The 24,136-nt window shown below is 37.7% G+C and overlaps 1 protein-coding gene across 1 annotated transcript in view; it reads left to right on the top strand.

Moving 5' to 3' along the window:
- srcin1b (SRC kinase signaling inhibitor 1b) overlaps positions 1–24,136 on the top strand; it is a gene marked incomplete at both ends in the record, with an annotated part of 59,106 nt that overhangs the window by 3,601 nt on the left and 31,369 nt on the right. The window contains 3 exon segments of the mRNA XM_079805677.1: positions 4,739–4,786; positions 19,814–20,000; positions 23,575–23,900. Coding sequence (XP_079661803.1) covers positions 4,739–4,786; positions 19,814–20,000; positions 23,575–23,900 — 561 coding nt within the window.

The following is a 24,136-nucleotide window of genomic DNA, read 5'->3' on the forward strand; positions in this document are numbered from 1 at the left end:
GTGTATTCATGTAAATAGGGTCAATTATGATTTCATTGTTGGCTTTGTAGAGTGAGGCGAACTAAGTTTACAGTCCATAGATGGCGAAAGCCAAGAACTAGCAGGAGAGAGTCGACAGACAATAGAGCGCATGCATTCGCTCATCAGTCTATGAGGACAGGAGGAATCCACAGTGAACGGAAGAAAGAGACTGACAGCCTGATGTTTGATTGAGGATGTAATCAGGTGCCAATAGTGTGAGTGCGTGTGTGTGTGTGAACATGTATTATGGTAGGACCTCAGATATGAAAGCATGAGCATTCGCATACCGTTTTACTTCTGTATTTTGACATACACTCTAAAAAAAAAGGCTCGTAATCATAGGGGAACCTTTTTTAGTGCTATATAGCACCAATTTTGGTGCTTCAGTGGTTCTTCAGCGGTTCTTCAGAGGTGCTATATAGCACCTTAGTCAAAGAACCGGTGAAGAACCGGTGAAGAACCGCTGAAGAACCTCTGAAGAACCGCTGAAGAACCACTGAAGCACCAAAATTGGTGCTATATAGCACTAAAAAAGGTTCCCCATTGATTACGAGCCAAGAACCATTTTTGGTGCAATATAGAACCTTTTTTTTTTTTAGAGTGTACTTCATAATGAAACCGAATATTCAAGAGAAAAACAATGTATTTGAACAATTGCAATCAGTTCCAAGTTGAACTAAGATGTCATTTTATTTATTAGTTTTACATAAATATTTCGATTTCATTTAATAAGAATGATAATGGTAACACTTTACAATAAGGTTGTATTAGTTAACATTAGTTAATGCATTAGTTAACCATGAACAACACCTCTGTTCAGCATTAGTTCATCTTTGTAAACGTTAGTTCATAAAAATCCAGCTGTTTATGGTTTGTTCATGTTAGTTCACAGTGCATTAACTAATGTTAACAAGATTTTAATAATGCATTAGTAAATGTTGAAATTAACATTAACAAAGATAAATAAATGCTTTATAAGTGCAGTTTATTATTAGCTCATGTTAACTAAAGTGGTTAACTAATGAACCTTATTGTAAAGTGTTACCATGATGATAATAATAACAAAGAGAACAACAATAATTAATAATAACAATAGTAATAATAATAATAACTAGTGCTGTCAAAGCGATTAATCCCATCTAATATAAAAGTTTGTAAATATATAATATATGTGTGTTTGTGTGTATATATATATATATATATATATATATATATATATATATATATATATACACACATATATATATATATATATATATATATATATATATACTCTCTCTCTCACACACACACACACGCGCACGCACACATATATACACAAACATTAAGCTTTATGCACTATTAATAACCACTATTTGACAGCACTATTAATAACCACAACAATAATAATATATATGAATTATTATTATTATTATTATTATGAGTTTTTTTACATTTTTTTCCTTCTAGAATAATGTGATAAATTTTACTTCCGTATCTTGCTGTATTTCCAATTTTTTTTTATGTATTTGTTTTGTTCTATTATTTTGTTTTGTTTTATTATTTAATTGAATTATTTAATTACATTTTTTATCTTACTTTATTTTATCTCATTATTAACTATAGCGAGCCAAATCAGTTCCAAGATAATTTTATTTTATGCTTTACATTCATTTTTATTTAATAATAATAATAATTATTGGTTATTATTCTTATTATTAAATCTTAGTTTGAGGTCTTTTTGAAGTTTTCTTCGTGTAGAATAGCTTGCACAGATGAGATGTGCATGATAACATCAGGAATGTGTTTTATGGAAGTCATTAGGGTGGATTTTGATTTCGCATTGAATTTAATGTATGCTAAATTGTAGTGATGTTGTAGAGGTCTGTGTCGTCATAGCAACGGTGTAGGTGGTTGTATGACATGCAAGTATAGAAGCAGGTGTGGCCTGCCGCAGTGTCTGAGTGTCTGAGTGTGTGTGTGTGTGTGTGTGTGTGTGTGTCGGAGAAACACGAGAGAATGATGTCTGTGTGGGTATGTTTGCAAACCTAAGAAAGACATAAACAATGAGAGGCAGAGAGGGGGATGTGAAAGGAATGGCATGAGAGGAAGGTGGGTTTTCTTGTCATGCCGGTCAGAGTGGGTCCTCATCTCATTTCTGAGCTACAGTTACTGTAACTAAAACCCTTCCGTTGATGTATGTGTGTGTTCTGACGTGTGAATTAGTGTATTAAAAAGTGTGTGCTAGCATTTGCGTTATGCTCTGATGCACACACTTCTGCTGGTCTTAGCGATTAGCTTAATAGTATCTCAGAACGTAGTGAGCCACCTACCTAGACAGCATTTTAGGACATTTAAATCGAACTATTGAACGCGTCTGGGCAAAAATGTTTCGTAGGCACTTTACTATGTTTGAGATGCCACCAGGATGAGATGTCAAAGAAGCACTTTTTATGTTTTATATGGGCTGTGTCCGAAACCTGAAAAAAATGACGCCGTAGGTATCAAGACGTGTCCAGATCCAGGGGTTGCATAACATCCCATCTACCCATCTACTAAGAAGCACAGATGTGCGTTTCCTATCATTGCCAATGATATCCCACAATCCTGTGTGTGTGATGGTTGGTTGAAAGATGATTGGTTTTAGACATATATCAGATATTAATATTTGCTTGGTTATCTCTAAAGGTCACAAGATTGGTTTCAAGATCAGTAAATGTGATGTTATGGTGCTTTGGAAGCCCGAAAATCAATTTTCTTCAGAATGAATATGTTTAAAATGAGTGTGAATATGTTTAAAAATTCATTCTAGGCACCAGTGGTGAGGTCTCCATTGGTTATCTCAATATTGATACAGATCCAATTCTATAAATAGCTGTCAATCAAAGTATGAGTAAAAGTTTGGGGTCGGTAATGTTTTTGAAAGTCTCTTATGCTCACCAAGGCTGCATTTATTTGATCAAAATACTGTAAAAACGAAATTATTGTGAAATATTATTACAATTTAAGATGTATTCTTTTTTATTTTAAAATATTTTAAAATGTATTCCTGTGATCAAAGCTAAATTTTCAGCATCGTTACTCCAGTTTTCAGTGTCACGTGATCCTTCAGAAATCATTCTAATATTCAAATTATTATCAATGTTGAAGACATTTCTGCTGCTTAACACTTTTGTGGAAACTGTGGTATGGTTTTCCAGGTTTTTACATAAATCTTTTGTAACACTATAAATTACTTTACTTTTGTTCAATTGAATGCATTCTTTACTCCAGACCTTTGAATGCTAGTGTGTTTGTTTTTAAAGGGGTGATGAATTGAGAAATCAACTTTCCCTTGAGCCTTTGATATATAAAAGGTCATGGTAATATAAGAATATCCTTTAAGTTTCAGTGCTGAAAACGTCCTTGTTAGTCAAAGAAAAGCTTTTATTGACACCAGGCACAGCAAACATCAATCTCAGAATGTGCCACACCTTGACGCCATCGTGTGGTGAAACACCGCCTCAACAGAAGAAGAACAACGTCTGATTCTGTAGCCCCGCCCACCAACTCGTGACTGACATGATATAGGCCTACATAGAGATAAACCGCATCGAACTTCTAAGCAATAAACACACCGCATAAGCTTCATTCAAATTCCAATATTATGAATGCATGGTTGAACTTTATTTTTAATGAATATCCAGCTCACGTGGGGAAGACATTGCATGTTTGTTCCTTCATTTAACCACGGATTCGTTTGTAAACAAGAGACTGGATTTGCAGACAGGATGAGATTACATGAATGAATGAAGCAACACACTAATGTGAGTAAAAATGTTTTTTATATGTGATAGTATTGCATTGTTACAGATCGTATTGATTATGTGTACGTGTCTAACTGAACATACCTTAGCACGCTGTCACAGGCTGGAGAATCCTTTATTTGTGGTGTTGTTGGTTCATTGCGATTCAGGATCAGACTCGGTCATGTATGGGCCAGGGCTCGCAAAGCCTAAGGTCCGGGGGCTGTGTTTTCTAGACGGGCTACCAAAACGTAAGCCCGGGCTACCTTAAATAGTGAAATAACATTCCTTTCTTGATGTACGTTGTTCACCCTCGCGCATGCGCGTGATAAAAAAAGTAATAAAAAAATAACATTCCAATCAATCGCGGGTGGATGAGAGATGAATCATTGTGTTTGTTTGATAAAGACATTTTGCGACCCATGTGGGCGATTCATTCCGGTTGCCGTTTCCCCACACGCTTTCAAAACATTTGCAAATTTGCTGAAGCTCATTAAATAAATATGCAAATCTTATCCAATCCTAGCCGTGGCCGTTTACTTCCAAGTCTTCAGTGCGGCACGTCCATAAAAACCAAGCATTCCATCAAAACCAGGGCAGAAAATAGCCTATTACTTATTCATTATGATGTTTTTGAATGTAAAAACCATGCAAATGTCACAATTTGGCCTCAGACATCAGTATAATTTTTTAAAAAAGCCAGTTCATGACCCCTTTAAATGAATGCAAGTTGCTGCCTAACATGTTTAAGTACAACCAACTTGAATATTTAAGTCATTTCAACTAAAATTACATTAATCTGACTAAACATTTTTTTGAATCTTATATAACTTATAAAAAAAGTTATTTTGATGAGTTAAAGCAAACATTTGTTGTCATAACTTATTGATCATATATTTTTTACAGATGCAGTATAACTCATGATCTTTTCCTTCTTTGTCCCTTTCTCTTAGCAACCACATTACTGGAGTTTTAAGGTAAGATGTCTCTCCCTCTCCAGATGTATGTACATGTGTGTTAATCTGTGTTTCTGCATGTATGTTTGTGTGGTTTAAAGATCCTCAAAGAAAAAATTAGATGCAAAACATCCCAAAATATGTGCACAGTGCGATAAAACTAAACAATTCATGACACAAAATGGCACTGAATGAATGAAATATATGAATACATTAGCTGGCCTGTGAATGGTGAAATGCTGCTCCATCATTCCTCACGGGGAGTAACATTTAGCATTAAAGCGTGCCCGATGCGTTCTGACAGCTAGTGCATTCTGCGATAAGCCAGCAGCTCTGTTGGAACATTTATTGTGGAAACTATATGGCAAATTATTTATTTATAGACTCCATGCATTTCCTGGAAATCCACCTTCGAGACAAACTCCTCCACAAAGTTCCAGTGCACTGACTCACCTCCATTGTAAATGCAGCCTATGACACCGGAGTCATTGGGGACTTCTGCAGGTCTTCAAGATGTGAGAAGTGAGAGCAACTCTGTATCTCAAATCTTTGGCATTGCTGGAACTCCTCCAGACCTGAGATAGACCTTTCACAGGCTCAGGGAGAGAGAAATGACGGGTGTTAAAGAATGCTCCAGAGCATCCTGGGCCTGGTTTGGTCAATCTGTGCAGCCTTAGGCTACGTCTACACTAATCCGGATATATTTGAAAACTCATTTTTTTTTCTGCATTTGCAGGTTACCTGGCGTACGTAAAAGTCAATCATTCTTTAAAGAAGGCAGGGTATGTTTGGATAGAAGATGAGACCGAGTTCTTCATTAAACTTATAAAAGACAAAAGAATTACAGGAGTAATTCTGGATTCTAAACAACAAAGAAATGCCACAATTTGTCAGGACCTCGAAGCAGATAGGAGGGAGAAACACCTCATACATGGCCGCTCCCAAGTAGAAGGGTTTTTCCTTGCCACTAATGCTTGGAAAACATGCCTACATCTCCTTTGATTAAAAATAATGGCTTGTGCAGTGCCTGCACTATACTTATGCCGAGTTCACACAGCACGATGGATCTGCAACAGGGGGTTTCGTTTCACACTGCATGACTTTACAATAGGAAGAATCGCCGACAACTCTCGTCCGCAAAAAAAAACGTTTCACAACCAAACACACGCGAGAAGTGACAAGGATACAAAACGATCACGCTTGTGATCCAAATTGTCTATGCGCTGATTTGCAGCGAAAAGTAGAAAAATAAAAAAAATGATGGAGGAGGAAATGGTTGGGGAGACGCGGAGAGCAAGGATTGTGTTCTGCAGTGTGCTGTTGTTGCGGCTGGTCAAGCAAATGTTTGTGCTTTGTTTCTGTTTTATATCATTGTAAATATATCTCTATATAATACTCATTTTCTGGTCTATAACTCCTCCCCGAACTTCCCGCCGCCCTGTATCTTGCTCTCTCCTTGGCTGTAGGTCATCGCAGATGTAATTTTCAGTCAGAACACATTTCATACAGCAGGAATTTGAATCGATTCTCTCGGATCACGTCTTTGATCATTCACACTGCGTGATTGTCACTCACGTGAACGAGCACCGATTTGCCTATGATTTTGGGCATTTGTCAGCGATTTCGTAAAACCTGTCGTTGTGTCAAAATTGGGGCTAAAATCGTGCATTGTGAAGTCTGCATTTAACCTACTAACATCCGTTGCCATCATTTTTGGAATGACTTATCATGAGACAAAAAACGTTTTAGAACCTTCACATATAGAACCTTTTAGGGGTTCCCATCATGGGATTATTTAATGTATTGTTTTAATACATTTTGTTTTAATCCATTTAAAAAACAAAATATATTAAAGGGGTGATGAATTGAGAAATCAACTTTCCCTTGAGCCTTTGGTATATAAAAGTTCATCATGATATAAGAATATCCTGTAAGTTTCAGAGCTGAAAACTTCCTTGTTAGTCAAAGAAAAGCTTTTATAGACACCAGGCGCAGAAAACGAGAGATCTCAGAATATGTCGACCACTGACGTCATAGAATGCAGAAGCACCGCCTCAAGCCCGCCCACTGACTCGTGGAGCTAAACGGGTCGCTACCGAGCAATAAACATGCCAGTTCCAGTTCACGTGTGTAAGACATTGCGTTTGTTCGCTTCATTTCACCGCAGAATCGATTGTAAACAAGATAGAGGTCGAGATTAAAACACAATGCTGTGCCTTCTATATTGGATCCGACAGGAACGGTGCAATACACTTGTGTGAGTAAAACATGTTTTTTTATATGAGTTAGTATTGCATTGTTACAGATCGTTTGATATCTTTTGATTACATACCTTAGCACGCGGTCACAGGCTGGAGAAGGTGTTATTGGTTCATTCGTGATCCGACTCGGACTTGTAACGCCAGCTTGCAAAGGCCAACGTCCCGGGGCTATGTGTTTTTCAGACGGGCTACCAAAACGTATCACCGGCCTGCCAGCGGGCTAAACTGCCGTCCAAAGGCAAAGCGCAGTAACTACACATTTGGTCAAAATTGAGTTAAGACTTGAAATGGGCTTTGTGACATCTGTTCTGTCTTGTGACAAAGTTTGCTGGTTCAATTTTGTCCAGTTTTAGAGAAACGAGCGTGTCAAAATTGCAGTAACTACAAAATCCAAGCCAATACCAAGGCAAACCGCAGTAAGTGATGTTACTGCGTTCTAGCTTTGTTTCCCCGTTTTTGACACAGCAGATACTGCGGTTTCAGCCTTATCACAAGGGGGATTGTAAGGAAGATAGCAAAATAATAACTCATAGTAAGGCAACTGACAGCTTTATAATCAGTTAACATTAACTAGCCAGCCGCCAGCAAATTTTGACTTACCTGTGCTGCTCTATTAAAGGCAATATCCTCTGACAACGTAATGATAATCCGATTTAATCTCGTTGGTGTTTGTTGATTCGGACATCTCTCTGTTTCAGGCAGCTAATCCAATTGTATTGACAGGGGTTACTCCTTCAAAAGTTAGCTGGGTCTGGTAAAGTTATCTTGTTAGACAAAGTTACTCTCGAATTTAGCGGCGCCAGTCAACAGGTGACAACCGGACGAGCGCAGCCGGGCCGACAGCAAGCACACTAGGTGAAAAAGTACACTTGCATAATGTACTGAAAGTACTCTATTTTCACGCACTAATTTCGTAGGCTACTTAATATACAAAAAAAAAGTGCCAATCAGTTTTTTGGTTTTCACAGATAGGCTAGCTAAGAATACATAATAATTATATTTGAATTATTAATTATAGCTTTAAGGGTGTAGATAGCATAAATAGGAAATGTACATGTTTGAGAATAGCTTAGAAGTTAGGCTAAAGGGAGAAGAAATACGTAAGTTAACTTACTCTCTAACCTCTAATTCTAGGAAATTATGTATGGCCATATTAAAAGGATAGTTCAACCGAAAATGAAAATTCTGTATTATATAAAGTGTATTATTACTATAAACATGTATTAAGAAGCATGAAAAAAAGTTGTATGAACACATTTAGTTTGTAGATACTGCACTTTGCCTTTGCAATAGTGTTTTAGTTGTTTAAGGTCATCCAAAGGCAGAGTGCAGGATCTGCATTTTGGGGGTCAAAGATCACATCGGTGGTCATGGTTTTTATCTATAAAAAATTTCTTCCTAAGAAGGCAATACATGAATGCATTACCACTAATCTACCCACAACATGTTTGACTGGCTGGTGTAAAAACTTTAAAGCCATTTTTCTCAGTTTCAGTGTTTGCGTAGTTACTGCACTTAGCCTTTGTAGGGCAGTATAGTGAAATAACATTTCTTTCTCGTGTGTGTGTGTGTGTGTGTGTGTACAGTTTGCGGTTATATTCACTGATGATCGGATTAAATGATACAGAAATAACATTCCAATCAATCGCGGGTGGATGAGAGATAAATAATTGTGTTTGTTTGATAAAGATATTTTTCGAGCCCTGTGAGCGTTTCTCCAGACGCTTTCAAAACAATTCCTCACGTGTATTGACAGGGGAGCGTAAACTCATTAAATATGCAAATCTTGTCCAATCCTAGCCTTGGGCGTTTACTTCCAAGTCTTCAGTGCGGCACGCCCATCAAAACCGACCGTTTTTCAGAGAGCCTCAAAACCAAGGCAGAAAATAGACTATTACTTATTCATTATGATGTTTTTGAATGTAAAAACCATGCAAACATCATAAGTTGACATCAGACAACAGTATAAAAAATGTTAAAAAGCCAGTTCATGACACCTTTAAATTTTATGAATTAAACAGCTCGTAAACATACTTTGTCGCAACAAAAAAAATAAATAACCCATTAAACATGAGTATTATGCAATAATTTGGAGATTATTTTCCAGATTATTTAATAAGTAAAGAGTGTTTAAAAATATGGGTAAAACTTTAGTTCAGGGTCCAAGGTAAGCATGCATATTACTAGGATATTGTCTGTTTATTAGTACTTATAAAGCACATATTAATGCCTTATTCTGCATGAGCACATTCTGCATCCCTTAATCCTACCCAATACTTAAACTTGACAACTACCTTACTAACTATTAATAAGCAGTAATTCGTTTTATTGTGGCAAAAGTCAGAGTTAATAGGGAGAATTGGACCCTAATCTAATGTGTGAACAAAATTTGTACTGGAAAACAAGACAAAAATACTTAAATGAGAGCAATTGCATTTTAGATCACACATGGAATGTCGAGACCAGTAAGTGGTGAGATATTTTGCTGATAAAATGATCGTGCCGGAAGAATGGGATGAGAACTGTATTATATCTGGTCTCTCGGGATAATCTCAGTGAGCTTTTATTATGTTTTACGAATGCACAGTATAAGATGATCTAGGCATTTTCCGAAGTTTCAGTGTGTAAAAGGAAATTGGTGTGGACTGAGAGCATTTAGAAATGAAAATGCCATTTACAATTGTAACTAGATTAATGTAGACGTAGCCTTAATCGTCGAATTCAACTCCCTGGAGAGCCGAACATGACAAACCTTCGATCTGAAGTGTTCCTGAGATTCTTTTGAGCAAAAAACTTACCTTCAGCTTTTTCCTGGCCTGCTCTGTCCCTGCAGACAATGTGCTGTATATTCCTTTGGATAAAAATCGTCTTTCAGATGATGATTGTAAGGTCTTTGACAGCGTGTGACAGTGTGTGGAAAAGCACGGCTCGCTCTGGTTAAATTGGCCCCAGGTGTAACAATGAGCTCTCGGCATGCTGGACTACAAGAGAACTGTCCACGATACTTTCATCGCTGTTGGATTTTCTCTCATGCGTATGTTAGGTCTGAATATTAATAGTGGCTATCAATAATGAATAGAATTTTAAAAATTCAACATTTTATAATTAGTTGCCATTTAGTCGCTTCATACTGGGCAATTAAAAATGCATTTATAGCTGGGACAGTTCTGCCCTGAAGTGTCCTGGAGTAAAGTGTCTTGCTCTTGCTCAAGGATGCAGGGATGTCGCAGATGAGCCTGGAAAGTAATGTGGGTTTCCATTGCACTGTGGCGCTTGTGTGCAACTGACGAGTTTGAGGGTTTCTTGATCCCTGAATCCCTCTTCTCTAAAGTGTTTCCTGTAGTCCACTGTCCAATCCTGTTAATAATCCCATAAAATATTTTAAAAAGGACCCAGTGTTAGCAGTGCTTAAGATACACGCTGTTCAAAAGAGATCGGTAAGAAGTCTCTTCTGCTCGCCAAGGCTGCATTTATTAGATCAGAAATATGGTAAAATCAGCAATATTGTGAAATATTATTACAATTTAACATAACTGTTTTCTATTTGAATATTCCTATGATCAAAGCTGAATTTCCAGAATCATTACTCCAGTCTTCAGTGTCACATGATCCTCATTCTAATATGATGATTTGATGCTCGAGAACATTATCAATGTTCAAAACAGTTGTTTAATTGCATATATTGTGCTGCTTTATACGTCTTTAATGAAAGTATTGTGCTTTTTTATATATTTAAAGGGTTATACACACAGTTTCTGCCAGTCTCATGTTAATCTTGAGTAGGCTACATACAGAGTAGTATTGCATCCTTCATATCTCTGAAGAGTATTTAGTTTTATCAGATTTATTAAAGGCCCCCTGAAATCAAAATGGAAGTTTTTTAGCTTTTAGTATAACTATGTTAGCCTTAAGGTTATGAATAAGCTGGTGTGTTCCAAAACAATGACAAAAATGGGCATTTAGGAGAAATAAGCATTCAAAACTTACAGTCTCACACTTCCGTTAAAATGGATCACAGATTTTTATCACCGTGGACTTCAGCTTCTCATCACATCTTGTCCAATCAAATGCTCTCTAGAATCTGAAGCCCCGCCCCCTACACTATAAATAGACGCTGAAGCTGTGGCTGAAATTGGTCAGCTATTCACACATTTACTATTTTCTACATGGTGAATTGCACTAGGGGATAGGGAACGATTCAGACAGTGTATATGCTTTCAGTTGAGGCGAGTGAAGTCTGGTTTCACGTTAGTTTAATTTGCACCGCCTCAGCACACACACACACACACACACTAACGGCTCTGGTCTAGACTAGAGACACGAGAGCGCAGAGCGGATCATATGCGCGAGTCGGCGCAGACAACAAAACATATCAGACCCGTTTAAATTCTGCACAGAATGCTGTATTTCAAGCGATATGGAGGAGATTAAGATGAGAAACAGTTAGAGATTAGGAGGAAACTATGGATTTACCAAACAGAAAGGCTCTAGTCAAACTGTGACATTAACGTAACGCTATTGGCTGTTTTAAAAAAGGGGAGGAGCTGCTGACAGCTGGAGCCGTTTCAGGGGAAATGACGTCAACACATTGAATAATGCTGCGTGTTTCAAGGCACTTCAGTGGGCCTTTAAAGACAGATACGCTGTAACGATTCTTTCTGAAAACAGTCGAGCTCATGGAGGCGTGCCGTGGGCAGAGCTAAAGAGTCACGAGCACACACACACACACACACACACAATACAGCATCTGTTGCCGTGCGGATGGGGTCCGTAGCGCGTTGGGGGTTTTCTGTTTTAGCTGAGGATGGTGTTGTTTAAGTGCCACCAAATTAAATAACTAATCCGTTTTTACAACAGAAATTACTCAATCAAAAACGTACTTTAGCTTTTCTTCTAAAACAAAGTGTATTTCCTATTATCACTGTAAAGCTGCTTTGAGGCAATCTGTGTTGTGAAAATAAATATAAATATATAAATGAAGGTGACTTGACTTGACATTATCCCTGGATAACTTTTGATTCAATATTTGTGTTGTTTAAATGATATGCACTTACACAACGAGTGTCAACTAAACTTAACAGTTTTACTTAACGTAGATTAACCATGTTCCGTACACTTTTAGCCATTCACTGCACGCCCATGCCCACTCCTCCGTTGTTGAGAGCCAAGCAAGCATGTTTGTGTGATCATTCCCTGGGTGAATACCCATTGGACAGTCCACACTTTGATTGATGTCTTTTGGACCAATAGTATTTGAGAAAAGTGGGGAAAAGTACCTCCTCCACTGTTGTACGGAAGATGGCATGTTTATTTCTTTGTAGCTCGAAGGTTTAACACTAGGCCTATGTTACATGTGCGAATCGGTGGGCGGGGCTAAACAGGCAGGGATGAAGTTGGCGTTGATATTCTTTTGCTGAGGCGGTGCTTGGCTCCCTTTGACGTCATTGAAAAACCTGTCGTTTGCTGGGCCTGGTGTCAATAAAAGCTTTTCTTTGACTAACAAGGAAGTTTTCAGCTCTGAAACTTGAAAGCCATGACCTTTTATATATATCAATAGTTCAAGGGAAAGTTGATTTCTCAATTCATCACCCCTTTAAAAATGATTATAATATAGAATTGATGCACGTCTTGTTTTCTGTTGGTTGTACACAAGATAAATGTAACATTCAGGCTTGCATTTGTGATTAATGTATAAATGCAGTTGTGCCTCATGAAAAAGTCAGGACGCATAATTATAGCCTGTGTCATTTGTGTACATTTATTGAAGGAAAAAATGTCACTTTAGTGTAAAAAATCCTTGCAAGCCAAGCGTCAATCATAGTGCTTGTGCTTTTACTGTGTGCGATAGTCACAATTAACTGATGGTGAGAAAAAGTAGCTTTAAAGTGTTACTTTCCATCAAAAGTAGCCACATTATTTGACACTGAAGACTGGAGTAATGATGCTGAAAATTCACAGGAATAAATCATATTTTAAAAGATATTCAAATAGAAAACTATTATTTTAAATTTTACTGTATTCAAATCAAATAACTGGAGTAATTGGTGTGCAGAAGAGACTTTAAAAAAAATATATATTTTTACTGAGCCTAAACAGTAGTGTACATGTATATTTTTGTATATCTGTAGGCTCTTTCTTATTTTCTTCCCATCACACATTTGTTCTTTATATTAAATCAAGTCCCTACAGCTCTGACACACTGTACACAACCATAGTGCTGTTTATCATTGCCCAAGATGTCAGTCCTGGATTAACATTTTCCTCCCATGATCAATCGATCAGCAGCCTTTGACTGAGGTGAACAATTTTTATCCGTATGACAGCTGGATCAATATTACAAGGACTGAGTTCCTCGACTTCCCACTAGATGCTGTCTGTAAATCTCAGTTTCCAGGACAAGTCAAGACGTGAACCTCAGTGCAAACTCAGATCAGTATGACGCACCAAAGTTGTAACTGTCTGGCGAGCTCAAATGTGACACAGCAGGCTTGTGGTGTGAGGTGTATCCAGTGAACTACTCGGAGCTGTCGCTTCAGCAGGCAGGCCCGGCAGTGAAAACCAACGGTTCAAGTAAAAGGAGACTTCGGGAACGACTCATGGAAGATGCAGGCAATCGTGTCGGGTTAAGAGACTGTTAAATGACTGTGGAATGCCATCTTGTTAGGAGCACATAACCGAATACTCTCAAAGCAGCGTTATTTTAGTATCGAGATGCTGCAGTCTTTAACTTTTTTTAGTTAAAAATTATCCAAGATATATTTTTGAGCAAGTACATAACCAGCCGGTGTTCAAAACTATCTCCTTTCCTTAGCCCGATTCACAACGGTAAGCTTGTAATAATGTGTTATAATTAGAGTCATACTGGTGGATTTCCGTGGGAAATTCCAGCATGTCCTTGCGTCATTACGTCACATCTGTATACATAAACAAGGAGTCCGGCTAGTAGTAGTATCGCATGTGAGGATGCTGCAGGTGGTGGATCATTTATAGCCTTTTCTCACAGCAGGTGGAATAATTAAACGTATCATTTTGATGGCGGATTGTAAACCAGAAAGATCCAAACAACAATCATCAGTGACAACTGGAGATTCACCCGTAGTCAAAAGCCAAAGATTAGACTGTACGGAAATTGAAATCTACAGGTAACACTAATACACACTAAATACATGTAGTCACGCAATAATAATTTACATGGTTTGATGTGATGTGAGCTAAGCGATCGTTAGATTCAATCAGCGTTGGTAGCGCGATTTATTGTAATGTTTTTTTTTCTCTCTCAGTTGAACAGAAAAAGAGTGGCTGACATGTTACTTGTTCAGATGACATTTTGCAGGGAAAACTCTTATTTTGGTCATACTTCCGAGATGTAGATTCTGTGATTCAGAAGTACAGTATCCCCAGGTGCGGTGAATGACAGCCACACATACTCCTTAAAGGGGCACTTCAGCGCTGGGAAGATGAATGTGTATTTAAACTGGGTCATTTATGTAGAAGAAATGTGAAATTATTTTTGAATTTGGTGCCTTCTAGACAGAGAAAAGTTCTCTCTTGCCCACCTTGCCACATAAGTGTTTATATTTTAGACCTGTCGGGATGGTTTTCACATGAAATTGCGTACATACGTCACTCGCCTGTGCGTGTCTCGTCATATCTGTAAATAGGGAAGTTTCTCTGGCTACTTTGACGTGTGGGAGTGCCATAGGTTAGCTATCATGAGTGAGAAAGCTTGACATGTAGGCGCTAAATCTCAAACCTCAGGGAATCACCTGTTTTAACCAAACGCTGAACAGAAGAGAGTCTGCTGGAGAAAAGAAAATGCGGCAGAGCTCGTAATAAAACAAGAATCAACATGGCGAGAACTGAGGGATTTGAAATGTTGTAAAAGCGACGTGGAGATGACGTTTTTATTAATCAACAGGGGCCAGATTCACGAAAATCTTCTTAAGAAAGAAGTTAAGAAAATTCTTAAGATAAATTCTTAGAAGTTCGTAAGAATGTCAATTCTTGAAAAATTCTTAAGAAGTTCTCAAATATTTTCTTAAGAACATCTTAATTTTTTACTTAGGAAGAAAATAAAAGGTGTTATATGGTGTTATTTTATTGAAAGGTATTACTGAAGACTCGCTGAATGAAAAACACCTTAAAGCCCGTCTTTTTACGCTTCCTGCAGATTACCGTAGATATCATTATAAGTGTGCAGACTATTTTCGTCGTGACTGGCTTGACGGGAGTTAATCACTCAATGTCGTGTTTTTAATGTGCCGTGTCGGTAAAATCTTTATTTTATAAGAGCCTAGCCGCTTATCAAGAACGCTGCTCGGGTACCAAAGATCGGCCGTTAGATCTACACAAGACGAATCATATCTCAGAGACATCAGAGCCAGCGGCAGACGGCAGAAGGACTGGCCGAGGAAAGACTGCTCTCGCCGGGGTTAATGAGCGCTGAGCGACCGGTGATCGCCTGGATCTCACAACTCCAAAAACGGCAGATAAAATTTGTAAAATAGGCACTTTCTTTATAAATAAACCACAGATTTAATCTTTAAACAAGTACATTCTAGCCTGAAAAAGTCTTAAAACTACAATTTGTGACACAATAACAGTAGTATTTTTAAAGGGGTGGTAAAACACATTTTTTCGAAGGCTTGATTGTGTTTGTGGGGTGCACTGTAACATGTGTTCATGCTTCGTTTTTAAAAAATTGCATTATTTTTCATATATTTGACCTTTATTCTACACTGCTCTGTCCCTCCTTGTAAAAACGGTCTGATGGTTTCCGGGTTGTATGAAGCCAGTCCCTCAAAAATACGCAATGGGCTCAGATTGGTTTGCTGGCCCAGTGTGTTGTGATTTGCTAACCGCCTAGTGCACGTTTGTCGGAAACGTCACGTCATTTGGGTAGTATTAGAAACAATGGCGTCAATAAAACCATACCAATTTGAGCCTGAATCCGACCCAGACCATTTTAGTGAAGATGATCGAGCCAAACCTGTTCAACCTGTTCAGTCCTCAAGAATAAAGACTGCGGATCTATAGTGATTGCTACTGAATGGCACCGTTACTTTTGTATTTTTAGAACGATTATAGCCAAATATCTGTCGCAAGAACTATTAACCCAAAACGAACACTAAACATTGGCTTTACTAGTAGCCAAATCAAACACAGAACCATGTTTAGCATGCCTGTAGATAAACAATACATAAAAGCTCTAATCAAAGAATAATTTACACTAATGCCAAGTTCGCTGTTGAGATTTTAAAAAAAAGTTTGTAACATTAGGTGTTTGTCGGATAATGTTAAGTATGAATGAGCATTTAGCAAACTGGTTTGCAGAGCCAAACAGCGTTGTCATCTGTTTACTTCCTTGCTACAACGTACAATTAACAATACGAACTATTACAGGAAAACACATCAGCGAAAAATAAATCATACTTACAGGTTTTGGCCCGTAAACAGCTTCTGTTTTTAAATCCGTCTTTCAGGACAAGGCGTTGTGCGAATCCTTGATTGAACTCGCAAAGATTGTGGAAGCTTTCCTCCGTGAAATGTGCAGCAGGAGTCGCGCGCCTGTTGTGCGTCCACACACTGGCAGTGTTTGTCTCGCACAGCTGAACCGCAGCGTATTGCAAATACAGACGAATATTGTTCATTATGTCACATTTTCCGGTCTTCTCCTCCAACTCCTGTCTGTCTGGTGCTTTGATTTATGATGGGCAGAATATATCTGCTGCAAATGCGACCTGTTCCCCTCTGTCTCATACACACATGCATATTGTATGTTAAATGCACTTCAACCTACCCCCGTCCCTAGGAAGGCTGAACAAAGTGGACCTGCAATCCGGATGAAAATAACAGTGTTTCGTCAGCATTGCGGCAACAACACTCCAACGCTTCCCCGCAGCGATACAAAATGGCCTCGCCCCCCTTATTTAATATTCTCGGAGGAGGGGTTTATGTAAATATTGGGGCTGGTGATGTCAGAGACCCTGGAGGAATGTCTGTAGTCCCTACTGGCCGTTTGCTGTAGTCCTTAGAAATTGATTTCTTTACTAAAAGCAAATACCTCCCTTTGCTTTAAACTTTGAACGTTGTAACTTTGCAGATATTGTTTATGCTCAAACAGCAACATAACACACTAGCTAAAGTTAGAAAAGTGAAATCGTGGTTTACCACCCCTTTAAATTACGCTGACGCTTGCTGGTTGGTGTGAACTGGTTGCTGGTTTTATACTCGTCCATATGGTACTATTAGTTTAAAATATTATATTTAGCTAGCTACTGTTATGTTGTAATGCTAAAAACTAAAGAAAAGTTTTTGGGAATACAAAATATTCTTATATTTTTTTCTTAAGTTAGAAAATAAGAAAAAATTGGCAGTTAAGAATAATTTAATTCTTAAGAATGTTTTGTGAATCCAGCCCCTGGTCAGTAAGGTATTTTATTGAACTGATAAATTGCCATATGTAGCTCTCTAACAGAGTTAATCGTAAAGCATTATCTTTTACTGTGAAGGATCATGTTCATCCTCAGTCACGCAGAGCCGGAGCACAAGCAAAACAATGTTCTTCCGCAAAATGCATACAGTTTTGTTTTTAACCGCTTTCATTTTAGATAAAGTTTTAGTCATCGAAATCATGTTCAAATGTGAGTAAATATGATTCATCAGGCTTTTGAGGAATGTTTATTTATCTATCTCTCAATCATTGCATTGCATTGCATGTTTTGCCCCCAAAATATAAAAAAACTACAGCGCTTTGATCATAAAACGAAGCACATGTTATTGGGAGAGAGAGTGACAACTGATATTTATATGCACTTTATGTAAGTAGTCTCTTTAAAGATATCATTGATTTACATTACATGCTTTCAGAATGTCATATTTCTTTTTGGCCATATAAAAATCACTACATTGCATATTTTTGCTCTGTTTGGGCATTTGAATAAAATTGAGGTTGAGTGTATCATACTCCTATATCAGACACAAATGCCTGATGTATCAAATATGATAGAATGTGTCTATTATTTGATATGTCAGGCTTTACAGTGTTAAACACTCCCGTTGGTGTTGTCAAGTCAATAGCAAACCTCCCTCTCTGGCCTCATAAACACACACTCAGACTTCTCAATCAATAAGCGCTGTCATGTTGATGCTGCCATGCTAATTAATGTGTTTATTAAAGGGAAATGAGGTTAATTCACACTTATTGTGAAGCCATTAACCTGTAGCCCATAGAGAATCAATGATGCTGAGACGTTTGTGTGGCGAGTCTCACTAGATTCATGTGTCCATAGCTGCAAAATATTGCCAAACTGTTACATTTATTTAGTTTGTAAATAGATGTTTGAAACTTGCAGCACATTCCCGATTAGATCTCTCACTATGGCATTTCAGGACTGTTAACACCCATGAAATGTGGCATGGAGGGGCACAGCTGCAAACATCTGTCCTGTCAGTCAAGACTTCACACATTCTGATTGGGTAGAAGGCTGATCAATCAAACTGTCTCAGCCAATCAGAGGTGCAGGAAGGGTGTGCTCAAGAAAGTTTCTCATGTCTGCAAACACTTACATTTATGCAGTTTGGCGGACGCTTTCATCCAGAGCGACTTACATTGCCCTAAACTTTCACTGTTATGCCCAGCCACATCTCTGACCTCCACGAATAAGGTTTAGAAAGCAGATATTGCTGTGAGTAGAAACATTTCCTCTTAAAACAATTATGTTTAAACCTAAAATCGAGTGTGTTTGCATGTTTGAATCAAAGTGTTTGACGATTTGGTTTATTATTTTAGAACATCTCTGGAACATCGTACAAGCTAACCTTTTTTATTATATTATTTAAATGTTAGCTTTTAGTTTTTATTATGATGGTTTGTGATTGAAAATACATTATTTTATATTTTAAATATATATATATATATATATATATATATATATTTCATTTTCAGTACATACATTGGCGTTTACATACATACAAATGTTTGTAGTCAATTTAAATTTTATTTTGAAAGAAATTCATAATTGTGATCAGCAAGAATGTATTAAATAGTTCAAAAGTGACAGTAAAGACATTTATGTTACAAAATTTCAAATAAATGTTGTTCTTTTGAACTCTCTATTCATCAAAAAATAAATGGTTTCCACAAAAAATATAGCACAACTGTTTTCAACATGGATAATAATAAATCAAATCAGCATATCAGAATGATTTCTAAAGGATCATGTGACACTGAAGACTGAAGTAATGATGCTGAAAATTCAGCTTTGATCACAGGAATTACATTTTACAATATATTACAATAGAAAACAGTTCTTTTAAATTGCAATAATATTTCACAATATTTCTATTTGTACTATATTTTCGATCAAATAAATGCAGCCTTGTTGAGCATAAGAGACTTCTTTTAAAAATATTTTTGTAAAATTACATAATAGTGTACATCTATGTCAGTATACAAATTTGAATGAATATCTAAACTGAGAAATGATCATGAATTTTGAGAATTGTATTTGGTTTGTGTCCTTTTGGTTCAGTGACAGCAGCAGCCGTGCTGATATGATCATGTTATCAGCATGATTTGAGGATGTTTTTGCCTGCATGGGTTTCCTTTCACTACTTTAGGGCAGCTCTACACACACACACACAAACATTCTTATTTCCCCTAGACGGTCTTTTGCCTTCCCATCACAGAGGTATCATTACCCTTGCAAAACTGCAGTACGGGCAATTAGAGAGCGTTCCCTCCCTCCGCTGTGAGACTAACACACACTGATCCGTCTGTCTCTGTATGTCTGTCTCCTGCAGGCCAGGACTGCAGCAGCAGCAGCAGCAGCAGTCGCTGGGCGAGCAGGTAGGAGGGCGACTCTGTTACGCTTCCGCGGAGAGTTTGGAAAGCATGGCCGACGCTGAGCTGCCGCTGGGCTTCAGTCGCTCCAACATCCTCAGACAGAGTCTTCCACTGGCACGATCGCCCAGCCAAGCCAAACTAAGAGCGCCAGGTATGATATCGAGTGCCACATTTACACGTGTATGGCTTTTTATTTCCACTTTTTATGTTAGTCAAGATTTCTTTAAATTTACGTGGCCATTTTGCTCCCTCTATCTGACCTGTTTCTTGCTTGTGAACCTATTGTACTTCTGCTGTATACAGTATTTAAATGACCTCTATTTTGATTGGCTAACCAGGGTGTAGTTCACATTGTTAGTCCTTGGGATGGACTTTCATGCTAAATACTTAGGTGTAAGTGTTGAAGTAAATATTGCTACAGTCAAACCAAAATTTACTCAGACACCTTCAACATTTTCTCACATTATCACAGTTTATTCGCTATAGTTTAGAAAATGGTAATAAAATATGTCAGAACAAATTTGTCTTGATAATGTTGAGTATAATGGATTACAATCAACCAATCAGCTGTTAGCTGTTCAATTTAAGTACACAATTAGATAATACCAATTTAGGTCTGTGGTGTAAAAGGTCGCATTAGCAATTAAAGAAAAAACACTTCAGCAAAACATGGTCAGGTCAAAGTGTCTGATTCATTTTTGTCCCAAATTTGAATAAATTTTACTGGTAATCACTGTATGAAGAGTTTTTGGGTATATGTTACATTATAGCATGCGGTTCTGTTTATTAACCGCTAGAGCGCAAAAAGTTACGTACTGCAGCTTTAATATGCTCAGAAAGCTACCATTTAAACAAATGTTTTAAATTAGATATGTATTATATTAGTTTTAATTGGATTTATTTATTAAAAAATTAGTTCAGTTAATGCCAACGTTTGCTTTGCCATAAACCATACTGTAAAATTTTAATTAATTATAAGTAAATACTTCACATTTATATTAAAATCTTAATTTATTACTGCTCAAAAGTTTTGGGTCTGTATGATTTTTTAATGTTTTTGAAAAGTCTCTGTTCACCAAGACTGCATTTAAAAAAATCAAAAATACAATAAAAACATTAAAATTGTGAAATATTTTTACAATTCAAAATAGCTGTTGTCTATTTGAATATATTGTAAAGTGTAATTTATTCCTGTGATCAAAGCTGTATTTTCAGCATCATTACTCCAGTCTTCAGTGTCACATGATCCTTCAGAAATCATTCTGATATGATGATTTGCTGCTCAAGAAACATTTATAATTATTATCAATTTGAAAATCGTTGTGCTGGTTCATATTTTTGTGGAAACTGTTACAGTATAAATGTCTTTCCTGTGAATTTAATGCATCTTTGCTGAATAAAAGTATTCATTTCTTTTTTTTATTATGAAAATGTATCACAATTGAAATGCATAAATCTTAAACAGACTGAAATATTGATAAAACAGTGCATGGTGCTATAGCAACTAGGGCTGGACCAGAATATTCGAATATTCGTTCGATGGGTTGGTATTCGATTTTCAATTTTGGGTTTTGAATATTCTTTTTTTTTTTTTTTTTTTTCGCACACCTGGCATCCCCCTCGAACCGGTTCTCATCCATACACTATAAAGTGTAAAATATTCTGTTTTTAATTGTAGTTAATCTGTTGTCTAACTGAACTAAATTATTTTTACTACTATTAAATCAAAATCAAAACGACGGTGGGGGTAGTGCCGCGGTGGGCAAGTGATGTAACCGGTATTATGCCTGAACACCGGTAACACAGACTATCGCAGCAAGCCCAATATTACCCGTTATTATCAATCTAAATGAATCTACTGCGAAATATAGGAGCTTGCTACTGGGATGTAACATATCTGTGTGTTTTGTATCACTAGTGCAGTGTCCGTTCTCGGAGCATAGAGACAGAGCGTATTTAAGCCACGCCCACACCGGGGGGGAAAACAATCCAACGCTCTCCATTGACTTTGCATTGCGGGAGGCTGCCTCATTGTCATTTCGGACTTATAACAAAAAACAGAACAATGTCTAAAAGCTGATATGTGACAAGGTGTACAGCAAACAAGCTAAAAAACACAGACATAAGTTTTTATAAGCTGTCGACCCAAAAAAACGAGCGTTTAAGAAGATAAAAGTGGATAAAGGCAATACGAAGTGAAGCTTCAGCAGGAAGAATGGGTCAATTTTGGGATCCTGACACTCAGTATGCCTCAATATGTCTATGTATGCAGTAAACATGTTGTCACTGTTAAGTCAAATATCCAAATGTCCGTTTTATATATTGTAGTAAACGTTGTTTGTACGGGAAGAAGGAGGCGGGAACCGGCGGACATTCAAAATAACTTTTAATTAAACAAACACAAACTAAAATGGCGGCGACAGCCCCTCGCGGACGACTGTCGCCTACATACAAATAAACACAAAATGAAAATAATAAGCTGCAGCCCCTCACGGTCGACTGCAGCAACACATAACAAAACATAAATAAAATACAACATAAAATCCAGGCCTGGTCCTCTCTCGTCCCTCACTGTCGTCGCTCCTCCTTTATAGTCCCTCACTCCTCCGCGAGGGCCGAGATCGCTGCGGCGCGCAGCTGGCGCTCATCCTCCCTGATGAGCGCCGCCTCGTCCCGCCCTCACGGTCCCTCGGCCTTGCTGTTCGCCACATATATTATATTTACTGTCGCTGATTACGTTCCCCTCTAGTCGTCGTAGTTCTCAGTGTAATATGGCTCAATGTCTCAATGGCCTGAATCCACTTTTTTGTACTTAAACGCTCGTTTTTTGGGTCAACAGTTTATAAAAACGTATGGGTTTTTGCTTCTGGGTTTTGTTTAGCTTGTTTGCTGTACACCTTGTCACATATCAGCTTTTATACATTGTTCAGTTTATATAAGCTTCTCCAGATTCCTGCCTTTATAGAGAAGAATATGTTCAGCCCCTTCCCTCCGAAGATTTGAATATTTTGTGTTGATTACTACCAAAGCTACGAAGCTCAAAAAAATGGTATTCGGACCAGCCCTAATAGCAACATCAGTGTCATGGGTTTAATTCTCAGGGAATGCATGAACTGTACTTTGAATGCAATGTAAATGAGGCATCTACATAAATATTCATTTATTTTCCTGAATGAGACATTTTTGCTGCTTGATTTCGGTAAATGTTCTGGTTGGATCGACAAGGGTCTTTTTACACTCTTATGTAACAATCCAGACTGAGTCTGACAAAATCAATTATGTACTGTTAGTTTGACTAATTTGACTGGACAAGTGCCGCGTTTCACTCTTGTATCACTCCAGTTGTCTACCAGACTTCCAGTTCTGTGATAGTTTTCATTGGCGCTGTCTATATTGTTTCTGAAATGTCAGTTAGTCAATATTAAAGTTGGCATGAAACGGATGTTGTGATAGGGTTTTCATGAAACGGCTCCTGGAAACAGAACAAATCTAGGGCGAGACTTGATTTTGTCCATTTGGAATTGATTGGATGGTTGTGGTTTGCTATTGGTGGATCTCATGTGAGTGACAGGTTGTCCTGCCCTCTCGCCAGTAAACACGTCAGTTATTTTGATTAAAGATTGTGATTGCACACTAAAAATTATTAAAGCAACATCAGACTCACAGTTGAGCTGTTGTATTGAATATCAAATTTAAACTAAATGAATTTTTTTGTCTCTTTTCAGCTGTGTTGTTTTTGCAGTTTGGTGACGAGACGCGGCGGGTGCACATCACTCATGAGCTGACCAGCATGGAGACGCTTCACGCCCTCATCGTGCACATGTTCCCTCAGAAACTGACGATGGGTGCGTTGCGTTCGCCCGGCACGGCTCTCCTCATCAAGGACGAGGCGCGCAACATCTTCTACGAGCTGGAGGACCCTCGTGACATCCACGACCGCTGCCTCATCAAGATTTACTGCAGAGAGGCTCCGATGCGAGACACACACTACAACACACAGCACGCAGCCCACCCCGTACACCATGCACACATCTCCAACGGAGACCTACGGGTGAGTGTGTGTGTGTGTGGGACAGTAGAGAAAAACTAGCTCTGTAACAAACATTTTATCATTTATTTTATGTCAAAATGTAGACAAATAATAACAGAGCAGAAACATAACTATATTGTTCAAAAGATTAAATAATTATTCAAAAATGATCTAAAGTAATTATAATAACAATAATAACCAAATGATTGAATGATTAAATTATAGAGTAGTTCATACATTATTTACATGAAACATAA

This window comes from Gobio gobio (assembly GCF_949357685.1).
Source record: "Gobio gobio genome assembly, chromosome: 23".
NCBI lineage: Eukaryota > Metazoa > Chordata > Actinopteri > Cypriniformes > Gobionidae > Gobio > Gobio gobio.